At 42.1% G+C, this 17,205-nt stretch overlaps 1 protein-coding gene across 4 annotated transcripts in view; it reads right to left on the reverse strand.

The window, feature by feature from the left end:
* spata5 (spermatogenesis associated 5) overlaps positions 1–17,205 on the reverse strand; it is a 180,137-nt gene that overhangs the window by 59,534 nt on the left and 103,398 nt on the right. The window contains exon 17 of one of the 4 annotated variants that reach the window (XM_047352893.1): positions 8,338–8,526. The exons of the other annotated variants lie outside the window; for them this stretch is intronic. Within the exon in view, the coding sequence (XP_047208849.1) occupies positions 8,473–8,526 (54 nt within the window). The 3' untranslated portion in view covers positions 8,338–8,472. Of the gene's footprint in view, positions 1–8,337; positions 8,527–17,205 lie in introns of those variants that run through there. 4 annotated transcript variants of the gene reach the window in all.

The following is a 17,205-nucleotide window of genomic DNA, read 5'->3' on the forward strand; positions in this document are numbered from 1 at the left end:
CATGCATCAGTCTGGTGTAAAATGGGTTAATTAAACGGAATATATAGTAAAAAAAAATCCCACAGTTATAACATATTGTTTCATAACAAATCCACCAACTAACCACACCTCTGGTTGTGTAACAACTCCGGAACTAAGTGATTCCCTTTGGCAAAAAAACAACAACCTTCAGTTTCTAAAGATAGACAAACTGGTCTATTCGCATGCTGTCAGATGCCTAATCTTAAAACTAACAAACCACAAACTGAAAGTCACTAGCTTTCAAACAACAAGCCCCTGCTTCTCTACACCCAACGAGGTCAAAAAGCTAGAAATTCACCTGAACATGATTTCAAAATGAGAACAGATCCGACTGTAATCCAGTAGCGGGGAAATGAAAGTCATTAATCGCTCAGGAAAAAAGGAAGAATTTATGGTGAAACTTGGCCTTATTGTTATCTAGGTCAGGGAACTCTAAAACACACTGTTGGATTAAGAATTTACAGTACTGTGAAAAAGTATTTGCAACCTTAAACATTTCCTCTGTTTTTGCTTTTTTTGTCACATTCACAAAAAAATTAGATCTGACAATCATAACCGACATAAATACAAAATGCAGTTTTAAAATGATATTAGTTATTAGGGGAAAAACACTCTCCAAACCAATCTGGTTGTCCCCCTAAATGTCATAACTCGCTGTGCCACCCTTGGCAACAATAGCTGTCAGCAAGCGTTTGCAATACATGTTCTGCTTTTCACCGTAGAGTAGGGATACGCAAGTCCAGTCCTGGAAAGCTGCAATCCCGCAACTTTTTTAGGCATCACTGCTCCAACACTCCTGAATCAAAAGTCCGAATTCCCTCATCAACAGTCATTCAGCTCTGCAGAGGCCTGGTAACAAGCCATTCATTAGATTCAGGCGTGTTGGAGAAGGGACTGTTGCAGGGTAGTAGCTCTCGAGGACTGGACTAAGGCACCGCTGCTTGTAGAGGAATTTTGTCTATGCAGTTTTTTAGCCAAATATGAAAATATTAAACTTGGTGGTGTGCTTTAGGTGATGGTTCTGCTGCATAAAGTGTGCTTGAGTGTAAGGTTGTGAACTTTTGCTGGATGTTCCCATTTTATTTTTGATAGAGAGAAACAATTATGGTAGTCATCCAGTCATCCAGTTCCTGAAGCAGTAAACCAAGACCATTGCACTACCACCACCATGTTTGGCCATCTAATTTCCTTTCCTAAAACGCTGTGTTTTAGGTCAGATGTAACATGATGCACCATCCAAAAAGTTCCACTTTTGCCTCGTCTGTCCAGAGAATATTTTCCGAAAGGTCTTCGGGATTATCAAGATGTTTTTATTGGCAAATGTGAGACGAAGCGTTCTTTTGGCATGTAGGTTCTTTTAGCATGAAAATACCTAATCTGTCTTTTCTAACTGCTAAATCATGAACTCTGACCTTTACTGAAGAAAATGAGGACTGTAGTGCTTTAAATATTGTTAAGGGTTCCTTTGTGACCTCCTGGATGAGTCACTGATGCATTCTTGGAGAACTTTAGGTAGGCCAGTGTTTTCACCAATGTTGTTTTCTCCGTTAGAGGACGATGGCTCTCATTGTGCTTCCCAGGAGGTGACGTTTCTTATCTGTTCTTAAATTTCTTTAGATTTGGGCACGGTGTGTTGCTTTTTGAGATCATTTAGCCTACTTTATGTTGCCAGACAGGTTGAAGTTCTTATTCTATAGGTCAGGCAGTAATCAGGCCTGGGTCTGGCAGATGAAATTAAACTGCTTTCAAACAAATGAGATTAATTACAGTTAATTCTTAAATGACTAAGGAGGGCAGATACATTCTCACAAAGGGCCAAGTAGGTTTGGATAGCTTTTTTCCACTTCATAAATAAAATCATCATTTCAAAAATGCATTTTGTATCTACTCAGGTTATCTATGTCTGATATTAAAATTGGTTCGATGTTCTGAAATATTTAAATACGACAAAAATCAAAAACAGAAGAATCTGTAAGGAGGCAAAAACTTATTCATAGCACTGTAAACGGTGCAGATTCAGTTTGAGCCATCAGGTTGAATGTAATTAACAAAAAGCAGAGCCTCTCAGTTGAGTTTTGGAGGCCTTTGAAAACCCTCTGAACAAAACAGTTGCACTATTAGAGCAACTAAACAACATCACTGCTGTGAGACTTTGGCTGGTGAGAACAGAACTGCAGAACATCAATCACAATAAAAGCAGAACTTTCACGTTGTTTAGCATCTGCTTGCAATTTCAACCAAAATCCATCCTGAGGGCAAAAGTCCTCTGAGATAAGCATCTTCTGGACCAAACGTTCTCAGATGAGGGTCTCAGGTCTAATTTGTGACCATTATCTGTATTTATGTCCTCCAAAGTGCAGTTAAGACCTGTTTTTTTATAATGGCATTTACAGTAAGACATACATTTTGAAGCTGACTTGACTTGGGGGGTCCTGAGCATTTAAGGTCCTGAAAAAGGCGGCGCCATCATGTGGTTTTCAGGTTAAGCAGGCTCGTGTAGGCCCAGTTGTGATCAGGCGTTTGATAAGGCACTGTTGATGGGCGGTGGAAAAGTGTTTTATCTCTGGAGCAAAATAGCGTGCGTAAAAGCCATGAACCTGCGCTGAATAAATAAGAGGGAGCACGCTGGCACATGCACGCACACACTCGAGCTTGCACACCTTGCATCCGCAATTCCATTCCTGCAGATTATCTTTGTGAAAGAATGGCGGGATCTGTGAGTCTTTCTCTTCCCTGACTCCCTGCTTTCCCCACACATTATCTGCCCTTTTCCCTTCTTTCCTATCTCCTTCCACCTCTTATATTCCTTCCTCCGTGTCTTCTCCGTTTTGCTCTCCATGCCTGAGTGCAAGGTGAGAAGCACAAAAGGAACACCTGGCTAACACGGATGTGGTCCTCCTTTTCTCATTGTCACACCAACCTGCTCCCAGTCCTCCCTCCCTCCCCTGTTGACTCCCCTTTCACAGAAGCACTCGCAAGAATGGCAAACAAGGCTTTCAGCAAAAGGAGGAAGGAGGAAGAGCAGGAGGTTTGCCCCCACCACCACCTCCACCTCTCACTCCCTTCGTCCCTCTCCCAGCTCGCCTTTCACACGCCAGGAAGTGCTATTCAGACCAGGAGCTGCATGTACATGTCCCTCTCAGCCAATAATACCTCGCTTCTTACTCCTCCGCTCCCCTTATGAGTTTGCAGAAGCTGTTGTGTGCAAATAAGACAAGGAAAATTGGGGATGAGAAAGCATTATGAGTAGTTTACAGTTTATAACCAAGTATCCATATAAAATGTCAAAAAACATGTCACCCAAAAGAAGCTTTCCTGAAGCTCAACTCAAAACATTATTGGAAATTTACAGGAATACCCTTCATGTCCACAGCTTGCTCAACACAGGCAGAGGCAGGTAAACTTTCCGTCGAGATAAATTCGAGTTTGAAGCAAACACAAAGGGCTGAATTATGAGGCTTTCACTGCTATCTCTGCTACGGCCTGACAGTTTAATGGCTTAACAAACAAAAAATGTTCGCCTTGAATCCACTGTGTGCTGCCATCATTCTGACTGAGTCTCCGTTTATCTTATTATGACTGTCTCATATCCAATAAAAAAAAAACAGACCTGCACACACCCAGATCCAGGGCTGCCAGGAATCAGCTTTGCATCCTTAAAATTCTGCTTTGTCTTTGGGCCTCATGCAACCATGTGATTATAATCCTCAGCCTCAGCGCTGATCTCTGTAATCATTCATCTGCCTTAATTTAGATTAAAAGAGCTAAAAGTTAGAAACTGGTTAAGCGTCGTTCCTTTAAGAGTCTTTAGATAGAGTGTGTGATCGATTCATGGGGACCAGGTACCGGAGGAGCTCCGAGGCGTCTGACCACCAACAGGGTGCGGTAGCTCGGTCAAATTGGTGTTTCCCCCCGCGCCCCGGAAGCGGAAACCACTTTTGAATAGGGTTGCCACGGAAGGACAACCCATCACAGCAGCGGCCGCAAACTAAAATGTAGGGAGATCCCTATTAAAAGGTTCCAGTGTTTTTTACAGGATAAACTGAGATGTTAGTTCTGAGTGAGCTGTTTTTGTAATTCTTGGAGGCAGAGAAATGGTTCAGAATAATATTTGCGAACGTGTTAAACCGTAATGCGTGTAGATAAGTGGTGCGACTCTAACGGTGGTAGTCCGGGAAAAAAGGTACAATCTTTTGAACGTTTAGTTCTAATTTCCACATATATCATCTGATCTGCACCTAATTCAATGTGATTGATCCTTCTCAAGTCCCCAACAGAGATCTCATGACATAGTCGGTGGGCGTGGCCTAATTTGTCCACAGCGCCCCCTAGAAAATAAAAAAAAATCGGCCCCAAGCCATGCTTACTGCGACGTGGATGCTCTGTTGCTCTGGGTAAGGTCACTGTTTTCGCTGTTGGTGAATTGTTTGGGAGGAGTTCGGTGAGGCCATGGAGAAGGACTACCGGTTGGCCCCAAAGCGATTCTGACAAACCGTCCGGCGCCTCAGGAGGGGGAAGCAGTGCTTCGCCAACAATGTTTACAGTGGGGGTGGGGAGCTGCTTACCGCGACTGGGGACATTATTGGCCGGTGGAAGGAGTACTTCGAGGATCTCCTCAATCCTGCCATCATGCATTCCGTGGTGGAAACAGAGGCTGGGGACTCGGGGTTGGACTCTTTCATCACCCAGGCTGAAGTCAACGAGGTGGTTATAAAGCTCCGTGGAGGCAAGGCTTTGGAGTTGGATGAGATCCGCCCTGAGTACCTCAAGTCTTTGGATGTTGTGGGGCTGTCATGGTTGACACGCCTCTTCAACATTGCGTGGCGGACGGGGACAGTGCCTTTGGATAGGCAGACTGGGGTTGTGGTCCCCCTACATAAGAAGGGTGACCGGAGGGTGTGTTCCAACTACAGGGGGATCACACCCCTCAGCCTCCCTGGTAAGGCCTACGCCAGGGTATTGGAGAGGAGAGTCCAGGAGTTTGGAGGAGATGAAGGAGGTGTCTGGGGAGAGGGGACGTCTGGGCGTCTCTGCTGAGTCTGCTGCCCCCGCGACCCGGTCCCGGATAAAGCGGAAGACGACGGGTACGAGTACGAGTGAATTGTTTGGTGTGTGAAGGCTCTCTCGTTTGATCTGATTTCTCTCTACTGTGATATCTCTTACTTGTTCTAATACATAAGCACGTTAAAACACTTATTTCTGTTGCTACTTTTAATGTTTGGGGACTCCGTGTTTTATACGGTTTTTCTAGTAGTGGTAAGGGGTCGCTAGCTTAGCTCCACCATAGCTACCCGTTCTGCTGTTTCTCTCTCTGAGTCTTCTCCTCTCTCCTGCTCTCTGTGTCAGATGTTCAGTTACTCCTCTGCCTCCTTTAGTGATAATGGTACGTGTAATAAATGTAGCATTTTTGTAGCTTTGGAGGCAAGGTTGTCGGAATTGGAGGGCCGGCTCCGCACTGTTGAAAAACCAGCAGATAGCCGAGGCCCCTTAGCCAGCGCGGAGCCACCGAGGGTAGCAGAGCCTGCGCAGCCGGGGCCTCAGGCCGGCTGGGTGACGGTACGTAGAAAGCATAGTCCTAGATCCCAGCCCACAGGACACCACCAACTCGTCTGCGTTTCTAACAGATTTTCCCTGCTCAGTGACACACCCGCTGGGAAGCCAACTCTCGTAATTGGCAGCTCCATAGTCAGAAACGTGGCACTAGAGACACCAGTGACCATAGTAAAATGCCTGCCAGGGGCCAGAATGGGTGACATCAAATCATACCTGAAACTGCTGGCTAAGGATAAGCGTAAATACAGTAAGATTGTTATTCACGCTGGCGGTAATGACACCCGGTTACGTCAATCGGAGGTCACCAAAGTTAGTGTTGCTTCGGTGTATAAGTTTGCCAAAACAATGTCGGACTCCGTCATTTTCTCTGGTCCCCTCCCCAATCTGACCAGTGACGACATGTTTAGCCACTTGCTGTCATTCAATCGCTGGCTGTCTAGGTGGTGTCCAGAAAACGATGTGGGTTACATTGATAACTGGCGAAAATGTTGGGGAAAACCTGGTCTGATCCGGAGAGATGGCATCCATCCCACTTTGGATGGAGCAGCTCTTCTTTCTAGGAATCTGGCCGAATTTATTAGTTCTCCAAACCTCTGACAACCCAGAGTTCAGACCAGACAGCAGGGTTGTGGTTTAAGACTCCTCTCTGCAGCTTCTGTACTGCTACCCAGCCATTACCCTATTAAGACAGTGTCTCGCCCATGGCCAAAATTTAATAGGTTAAAAAATAATCTAAAAGGAGGAAATCAGGAAAATCTCATAAAAATAAACACAACTCAGACTGAAAAGAAAAATAAAACAATTAAATATGGCTTAAATCCTATATTAAACAGGTTTCTAGGATTTCCTTCTTTCACCTCCGGAACATTGCCAAAATTAGAAATATCCTATCCAGGAGTGACGCTGAAAAACTAGTCCATGCATTTGTTACTTCAAGGCTGGACTATTGTAATTCTTTACTATCAGGATGTCCACAAAATGCAGTTAAAAGCCTTCAGCTGATTCAAAATGCTGCAGCAAGAGTTCTGATGAAAATTAAAAAGAGAGATCATATTTATCCTATTTTAGCTTCCCTTCATTGGCTCCCTGTTAAATTTAGAATAGAATTTAAACTTCTCCTCCTCACATATAAAGCCCTTAATGATCTAGCTCCATCATACATTAGAGATCTGATGGTTCCATATGTTCCTAACAGGGCACTTCGTTCTCAGACTGCAGGTTTACTGGTGGTTCCTAGAGTCTCTAGAATTAGAATGTGAGGCAGATCATTTAGTTATCAGGCTCCTCTCCTGTGGAACCAGCTCCCAGCTTTAGTCCGTGAGGCAGACACCCTGTCTACTTTTAAGGCTAGGCTTAAAACTTTCCTTTTTTATAAAGCTTATAGTTAGAGTGGCTTGGTTTATCAGGGAGCCTTCCTCCCTCCCTGTTGGTTGGAGTAAGGGGGAGTCAGGTTTAGCCTAAACCGGCTCAGTTATGGTTGAGGTGCAAACACACCCTCCATTTCTGCTACCTGTGTGATCCCTTCTCTTTTCCGATGGTTGTGATCAGTCTGACAGTGAGAGGTATCCCAATCCTTGTGGTTTTTAGTATAACAATGACCATCAGTGGGACCCTTTGTGGGGTTCCTTGAGACGACATTGTTGTAAATAAGCGCCGTTTAACTAAATAATCTGAACTGAAACTATCTGTGTTGTTATGCTGCTATAGGCTTAGGCTGCTGGAGGACATAACGACCACTTTCACCCTCTTCGCTCAATTCTCACACTACTCTCCAATTTTGTATTATTTGCTGTTATTTCAGCTTTTAACTTTGTTCTCTCTATTCTCTTCCTAGAAGCTACACCTGGCCTGGCTCTGTGTCTACCTGTGACACCTTTCTGGAGAAGGGAATCGTCCGAGCTTCTGCTAGCAACAACTTAATGCTCACCCTCTACCGATGATCCACATGGCCCTGTCTTTTAGTGTTTAACCCTTTCTCTCTCCTAGACATGGCGATTGACTGAGCTTTACTGTAACTAATTATATGTGCTCTCTTTCAGACTAACCTTGAAAACTGGCTCAGAGTTTATCTGTTCTTTCTTTCTAGGTGAAACGACTAAAGGAGCTACATCCATTAACATTTACTTTTCCTTCCCATACAAAGTACTCCTGGATCAGTGCTTCTGTATTCTTTTTGTGTCTCTGCTCTGTTCTCTCAAACCCCCCAGTCGGTCATGGCAGATGGCCGCTCACACTGAGCCTGGTTCTGCTGGAGGTTTCTTCCTGTTAAAAGGGAGTTTTTCCTCTCCACTGTCGCTACATGCATGCTCAGTATGAGGGATTGCTGCAAAGTCAACACCAGTGACTGTCCACTGTCTCTACATGCTCATCCAGGAGGAGTGAATGCTGCAAGTCACTGACTGGATGCAATCTGCTGTTTTCTTAGATAGAAAAACTTTTTATCCAATTTGAATAAAAAGCTAACTCCGACTGCACTGTTCAATTGTTAGGATTAATTGGAATGTATGAACCTGACTGTTGTGAAGTGCCTTGAGACAACATGTGTTGTGAATTGGCGCTATATAAATAAAACTGAATTGAATTGAATCTTCTAAAAGAAACTACAGACTAAAGGAGAAGGTTTGAATTTCCTTTATTGCATGCAAGGAAAGATCGGGTTCCCTCGCACACAATATAAAAGTGAACTCCCTGAATGAGGCACGCTAATACTCGGCTTAGGTTTTGTTGGGTCCAAACCATCTCATAAGGAGGGTCAAAAGATACTACCGACGGGAAGTGTATGGGTTTAAACGGCCTCCCTGATCTTCTTAAAAGATCTCAAAGCTGCCCACTCCTTTAATCGTAAAGCATGCAGGTGATGCGCAAACTCGGGTAAGGTTTGTAGGGTCCTGGACCTCGTTAAAGAAGTCCGAAAGATACTGCCGAGGGGAAGTCTTCCTTGTGAATAACCAGCTGTGAAGAAAAGAACAAAAAGAACAAAAAAATAATATATATATATATATATATATATATATATATATATATATATATATATATATATATATATATACACACACAAAAGATATAACATCAACTGTCCAGTATGGATGTGCGAGAGTCGATAACAGTGAGCTGACGGAAGTAACGGGGGACACATTAAACTGACGGACTCTGACTGCTACATGCTAAGCTAACATGCTAAGCTAACAGACCCTAGCTCACTGAATAAACTCTGCTGTGAATAAGCTTTGGTGTCTGAGAGATAACAAAATAAGCTCTCATTTGGACCAGGAAACGGTGCTGTGCCGCCTGGTTGGCCAGAGTGTGTGAAAGTCTGTGTGAAGTGAGAGAATGACTGAGATGTCACTAGAAAATGAGCTCCATGCTTGTTCTGTAGGAGCAGGCTTGGAGACAGGGAGGAGAAATATATTAACAAGTTTCAACCACAAAGACGCTTTAACAAGTAAAAACAACAGTTTGATGGAGCTTGTTTGGTCCCGGAAATAATTGTCGAGTCACCAGAAAATGGCGAGAAATAATTTTTAACCATTAAGTAACACAAAGTGGTTCCACTCTAAAATGCTGTATTTACAGGGTAATCGAACTTTTCATGTGGCCAATGTTTTTTCATTTTGTCTGTCTGTTTTTGTGAAATGAGTTTCTGTTTCATGTTATGTAAAAAGTGGGGTATATATAGCAGGATACATTTAATTTAAATTGTTTTCTGATATGAAACTAATTGGAATTTTGAGTTTTTAGGTCTGAGGAAACTGTTCAAACAAGAGGTAAACTGGTGAAGCAGTCCTGACCATGGACCGCCTGCTTGAAAGGTAAAAACATTTTAAACTATCTGACGCTCTGATCCTCAGCAGTGCCATAATTATATTAGGTCAGTTCTTTATGGTAAAACAAAAGGATTTTAACAGATGGCTTGACATTTTCCAGTCAGGTTCAGAATGATCAAATTAGATTCAAATTTAACACAAGATGAAACGTACCTTAACAGAATTACTGGACTGGACTGAAATGGAGAAAACTTGAGTTAAATGAAACACACTTTAGTTACTTGAAATGAATACAAAGTGTAATTTATAGCTGACTGAAACTGTACAGTGTGTTTATAAAACTGGGCAAGACAAACTAAGATTATAAAACATAACATGCCCTTCAATTTCATTAAGCTTTCTAAAACGGATGAGAAGTGAGTTTTTTTCCACAGGACTCAGTTACAGTTAAATGTAATTGAATCGGATTTTTAAAAAATGGTACCTATGGTTCAGATTTAATATTTACATTCACAATTAAATGAACACAATACTCTGACCCTTTTTGATGCCTACACTACACATAAAAAGAGACCAATCGAGGTATGGAGAGATAGTAAAACAAGCACTAGAACTAATGAAATTAGCACTTAGCATTATTAGAATTATAGCAACTAATAAAAACTAGTGATCCCATTCTTAAATGTAATAAAGACTTACTGCATTAGAAAATATAGATAGATCTAAATAAAGCTAGATTAGAATAGAACATTCAGAGCCGTTATAATCTTGCTGACGAATACCACAAAATTTGTTATGGAACCAGATGATTACAAGAGAGCAGCTTTATCAGGGCCAAACAGAAACATTTGTAGGGAAGATCCAATGTCCTTCGACCTGATTTTGACTTTATTTAAGCCTAACTATCATGACACAATACCAGGAGTGACAGGTCTTATTAAAACCTTGGGTGACACATATTATGTATGGAAAGAAATAAAAGGTATAATTGGCAGCACTGACAACTGATTATCTCAAGGGTAACCCCTTGAGATGACCATCTCATTTTTGAGAAGGTCCTTCTCAGAACAATAATGTGACAATTTTAAGGCAACAGGTTTCCAAACAATATTAAATTTAGGATTTTAACTCGACCAGTTAGACTCAGATTTTTCGACTCCAAAAAATGATTTTTCGAAAACTTTACAACAAATAATTGCAGTGATTAAACTTGGAAAAACTTTCACTCATTTAAGACTTACAGTAGAAAAAAGAAATGCTGTTAACTCTATAATTTGAAAAGAATAAATCTACCATTGCCTTCTGACAAGATTAAAATTAATGTCCTATGTTTAAAACCTGGTTTTCACCAAAAGTGGTAGTTGCATTAAATGTTAGAGTTGAGTTAAGTAAAAGCAATAAAATGCCAGGCGTTGATGTGAATACTTTGTTCTGGGGATGATTTCAAAGATTATTATGGAAAATTAAGGTTTGAACATATATAACTTTGGCTAGTAGTTAACGGACAATAAATTAGCAACTAACTGGGTTACAATATAAATATGATTTTTTGGTTAAAGGTGAGAAGATGACTCTATTATATTATCCACATATAAGATTCTCATGAAAACAGGTATTGGAGCATTTCCTGTCCCCAACAAGCCCTAAAGGAAACTGTTATTGATTTTATGGGTTCTGACAACAGAGTGAAAGGATGTAGAGATGTGCTTGACACTTTTACCAGGTCGGCTGAGAGCGCTAATCACACAATCAAAAAACGATTGACTAAAGTTTGTGCTGATACAAAAATGAAGTGGCTGGATGCGCTGCCCTTGGTAATGTTTTACATCAGATCATCACCCACTGAGCTCATGGGTTTAACTCCCCATCAGCTGCTGGCAGGAAGAACCATGCCCTGACCTTTCACCTCCTCTCTTCAGTCGGGGTGTGAACCCAGTCTGGATTTACAGAGAGAACAACTGACATGTTCAAAGATTTTAATCTGCTATGACGTTTTTGTCTCATAACACACAGGAGGCTCTAACCAAAGAACCAACAGTAGAAACAAATGAAGCTCTGAATGAGGGCAAAATTAAGGTAAGCAGATCATATTGCAAGAAGGGAGAGACGTTCTCCGAAGGAAACCTCAGAGAAATCAGAAAGCACCTGAGGAAGAACATACGAATAGGTTTGATTGGATATCTTTTGACTTAACATTTCATTACCACCAAACACATCAAAAATGTACTTGTGAAACTAAATTAATTTATTCCAGTAACCATAACGTCAAAAGGTAAGATTAACTCATCTGTTTGCTATCAACTAACAAAATACAATTATGTGGAACCTGTTTCATAATTTTTGAGTGGGCTGGGTAACTTCAACAGAGGGAACGTGATAAAGATTAAACAATAAAAATTCTATTTGTTGGGTTAAAGCTTGAAAGAGTATATCCTGATAAATTTGAAATAATGTCACAAATTCAAAAATCACAGAGAGGAGAAGGATTTCTAAAGTAAAACTGTGAATAACGAACAAAAAATGTTTACTTCTGTGAATGTGGGAAATTGTGGAATAAATTGCATGAAGGGTTAAAGGAGTTTTCAACTATTTAATCAATTCGAATAACTTATGAATAGAAATTATAACTTCCTATGTGCTACTGAGTTATTTATTTATAGATGATGTCTGCAACCTAGATTGTAAATTAACTTGATACAAGGCCTTGAACCTTTACTTGCTGCTGAACAGAACTGATTTATGGGGAATAATTGCTTTAATAATTAATAATAACTGCTATTGACTGGACAGGAAAGATGTACCCTGGTTTCCCTGTCCATCCAGGATGCCCTGACACCGATTGGCCTACTTCATCAAGGGGAACCTTTCAGAAAATGTGTTTTTGAATTTGATATGTCTGCTAGAATACAAACTGCTTCCTGTTAGAACCGATTCTAATCTTTTAAATGACACCAAGGCAAAACAGGTGAGACAGCTGAAGGCTGTGTAAACAGGATGTTGAAATTATTTCTCTTCAAATTAGAATAGTTTTGGATATGATACTTCCAAAAAAAAAAAAGAAAAAAAAAAGAAAGAAAGAAAGAAAGAAAAATGGTCGTGTGGTGTTTTTGGAGATGTTTGTTGTTCTTTTATTCCCAAAATTTACAGCACCTGATGGATCTCTAACGAAGGCCCTAAAAGGATTGCAATCACTGTCCATTGAATTAAAATCGCACTCAGGAATCGATGAACAATTCACAAAAATGTTTGAGACGTGGTTTGGAAAATGGGGAAACCTACTGGTGAGTATATTCACTTCATTGACTGTTGTTGCGGTGATCGCAGTTTATGTTTGCTGTTGTGCAACGTGTATTCGAGCTCTCATCCTCAGGTGTATTGATCGTGCGATTGGTTCCAGTGATACCAGAGGTTTAAGATTACCAGAATATCAAATGGATGTGGTGCCAGAGCACACTGATGTTGTCCACTGAATATTAAAGCACAAGTGATAATGTGGATCTCATGGAACCAAACCAAAGTGCTGGAGAAATGATGATACTGTGCTAGGAGGAGGGGGACCGGACCAGACGAATGCAATAGATAATTGAACAGGATTTATAATTCAGGGTCTACAATATACTGATACACATTGTGCTGCTCATTTCTGCTGTGCTTCTAGCTTTTTATTATTTTTGTTGTTTTAAACTTTTCAACAGGGCATTATTATCTATTTGTGATGTTTTAATCATTTAAATTTCAGACACACATCAGCATAGGTCTGTTCTATGGGAAACAGAGGGGGTGCACACACTGAGGAATGCAGGCAGTTACCAGAGAGATGGTACTCCGTTTGGGGGACGGAGTTACGCGATGGCCGGAAGGAACTGCCTCCCATATTCTAGCTTAGGTCCATATGCACTAGACACATTGATTAATGTGAGGTGGGTTTTTCCCACCTCAACAGGGGGATTGTTATGGATGTATGATTCTGTGGCCTTTTCTAATCATCTCTTTGCTGCCTTAATTAAATATACAGGGGTTGGACAATGAAACTGAAACACCTGTTATTTTAGTGTGGGAGGTTTCATGGCTAAATTGGACCAGCCTGGTAGCCAGTCTTCATTGATTGCACATTGCACCAGTAAGAGCAGAGTGTGAAGGTTCAATTAGCAGGGTAAGAGCATAATTTTGCTCAAAATATTGAAATGCACACAACATTATGGGTGACATACCAGAGTTCAAAAGAGGACAAATTGTTGGTGCACGTCTTGCTGGCGCATCTGTGACCAAGACAGCAAGTCTTTGTGATGTATCAAGAGCCACGGTATCCAGGGTAATGTCAGCATACCACCAAGAAGGACGAACCACATCCAACAGGATTAACTGTGGACGCAAGAGGAAGCTGTCTGAAAGGGATGTCCGGGTGCTAACCCGGATTATATCCAAAAAACATAAAACCACGGCTGCCCAAATCACGGCAGAATTAAATGTGCACCTCAACTCTCCTGTTTCCACCAGAACTGTCCGTCGGGAGCTCCACAGGGTCAATATACACGGCCGGGCTGCTATAGCCAAACCTTTGGTCACTCATGCCAATGCCAAACGTCGGTTTCAATGGTGCAAGGAGCACAAATCTTGGGCTGTGGACAATGTGAAACATGTATTGTTCTCTGATGAGTCCACCTTTACTGTTTTCCCCACATCCGGGAGAGTTACGGTGTGGAGAAGCCCCAAAGAAGTGTACCACCCAGACTGTTGCATGCTCAGAGTGAAGCATGGGGGTGGATCAGTGATGGCTTGGGCTGCCATATCATGGCGTTCCCTTGGCCCAATACTTGTGCTAGATGGGCGCGTCACTGCCAAGGACTCCCGAACCATTCTTGAGGACCATGTGCATCCAATGGTTCAAACATTGTATCCTGAAGGCGGTGCCGTGTATCATGATGACAATGCACCAATACACACAGCAAGACTGGTGAAAGATTGGTTTGATGAACATGAAAGTGAAGTTGAACATCTCCCATGGCCTGCACAGTCACCAGATCTAAATATTATTGAGCCACTTTGGGGTGTTTTGGAGGAGCGAGTCAGGAAACGTTTTCCTCCACCAGTATCACGTAGTGACCTGGCCAGTATCCTGCAAGAAGAATGGCTTAAAATCCTTCCGACCACTGTGCAGGACTTGTATATGTCATTCCCAAGAAGAACTGACGCTGTATTGGCCGCAAAAGGAGGCCCTACACCATACTAATAAATTACTGTGGTCTAAAACCAGGTGTTTCAGTTTCATTGTCCAACCCCTGTATATCTGCCCTTGTTGCTTATCTGCCACACCGCTCACTGCTACAACTTACACAACATCCTTAGGTGCATGACTACAACCATGGGCTTCATGTACAAAGGGGTTCGAGAGTGACAACCGCCTGTCAGATGCCGATGGTTAAGGGGTCGGGCCCCTCAAATCAAGGGTGTAAGAAAGAGGGGGCCGTGATCAGGCTCACTGGATTGACAGAGGATAACCCATAAGTGAAAAGAGGGCCCGCCGTCTGACCCGATATCCTTTACAGTGATTTCTGTGACTTAATGAATAATGTTGATATTAAAGGAATCAGAATATTTGATTTAATGGTATGGATGTTGTATCAGATAAGTTAATGACAGATTGATTAAGTGAAAGTATTAATAGGACCTCGCAGGTTATTTTTAGTTATGTGTTCACCTCTCCATAGGTTGATTTTTAGGACATGTGTTAAGTAATAAATGGAGGCTGCTTTAAAGTGAAAAGGTTTCTAATTGTGCTAAACAGGTACATTGTTTTTGATAATAATGAAATACAGGGGTTGGACAATGAAACAGAAACACCTGGTTTTAGACCACAATAATTTATTAGTATGGTGTAGGGCCTCCTTTTGCGGCCAATATAGCATCAATTCGTCTTGGGAATGACATATACAAGTCCTGCACAGTGGTCAGAGGGATTTTAAGCCATTCTTCTTGCAGGATATTGGCCAGGTCACTACGTGATACTGGTGGAGGAAAACGTTTCCTGACTCGCTCCTCCAAAACACCCCAAAGTGGCTCGATAATATTTAGATCTGGTGACTGTGCAGGCCATGGGAGATGTTCAACTTCACTTTCATGTTCATCAAACCAATCTTTCACCAGTCTTGCTGTGTGTATTGGTGCATTGTCATCCTGATACACGGCACCGCCTTCAGGATACAATGTTTGAACCATTGGATGCACATGGTCCTCAAGAATGGTTCGGCAGTCCTTGGCAGTGACACGCCCATCTAGCACAAGTATTGGGCCAAGGGAATGCCATGATATGGCAGCCCAAACCATCACTGATGCACCCCCATGCTTCACTCTGGGCATGCAACAGTCTGGGTGGTACACTTCTTTGGGGCTTCTCCACACCGTAACTCCGTGGGGAAAACAGCTGGAAGGGGATTCCCTGGTCATATATAGGTTTAACACACACATACAGGGTTGAATGATTGTTTCGGGGGGTGGATACCCAGTTTCAGGTGGTCCACTACCCAGTGCCTAGGGGGTTAACTGATCTAAATTAGTGAGGTGCCTTTTAATGACACCTCATTAGGGGGGTTGTTAGGAATAACCTTTATTATTATGCTCATAGCTGTTTTTCCCATTTATACCATAGTAATATAAAGTATAAGTTCTAATGTTTTCCCTTTTGTTAGAATAGGATAAGAATGCCCATCAGCACACATTACAAGGATAAATGGCCCAAGGTTTGTCATAAATGAACGGAGGCTGGGGCACTGGGTTTGATAGTGGAACAACGGGTATAACCGGGTTGATTAGAAAGCTACAGCACACTTAGATTAAGTATGGACACCCGCTACTACACAATCTAACAGATAGACACCACAATAATGACACATAGTCTACTGATAATCACTGAGGGAGTGCACATCCATTGCATTGGAGTGCCAGATATAAAAACTAGATGTGACCTTCTATCGAGGCTCTTCGTCATCCTCTAACAGACTGCGATGGTCCGAGACGGGAGCCTCAGCGGTGATCTCTGTAATCATTCCTCTGCCTTAAATTAGATTAAAAGAGCTAAAAGTTTGAAACTGGTTGAGAGTCGTTCCTTTAAGAGTCTTTAGATAGAGTGTGTGATCAATTCATGGGGACCAGGTTCTGGAGGAGCTCCGAGGCGTCTGACTGCCAACAGGGTGCGGTGGCTCGGACAGTTCCTAAAGTTAGTGATGATTTGGGGCGCCAAGTCATCTGCTGGTGTTGCCCACCAAACACGCCTAACCTAAACCTCACTAGAGAATATTTGGGTTGTTGTCAAGAGGAGGATGACATACACCAGATATAACAATGTGGATGAGCTGAAGGCTGTAGAGCAACCTGGGCACGTCACACTGGTGCACATGATGTACACAGGCTAGCACTGCTTCCACCACACATCAACACTGGGGAATTATCACATTCTTCCCTGAGTAATAAGAAGCCCATTGCATCCTTAATGTGCCTCTGAAGGCCTGACTAAGGTGTGCAAATGCTATCTAGGTTTGGGTGGTTTTCTGACATCATTGCTGCCTTGATCTGGTATGAAGGCCCATCTTAAAGGCTACAAAACTACTTTTAACTGTGCAGTTGCTATAATGTAGGACAGCTTGATCAACTGGGAGGAAAACTGGGAATAGCAGCAAGTGTCAGAAAGCTGTTAGGTAAGAGGACCCTTCTGTCCTGTTTTGTTTTGTGAAGTCACAATAAACGTAATGAAGGAGGAACACAACAAAGCGCTAGGGAGAAAAATGCTTTTGTCCTTGAAGCTTCAAAGGGAAAGAAATCAGAGTCTGAGCACCAGCAGCTCAGCGAGCGGCTCTTCATGTGATCACGTTCC

Source organism: Girardinichthys multiradiatus, chromosome 23 (assembly GCF_021462225.1).
Source record: "Girardinichthys multiradiatus isolate DD_20200921_A chromosome 23, DD_fGirMul_XY1, whole genome shotgun sequence".
NCBI classification, from domain to species: Eukaryota; Metazoa; Chordata; class Actinopteri; order Cyprinodontiformes; family Goodeidae; genus Girardinichthys; species Girardinichthys multiradiatus.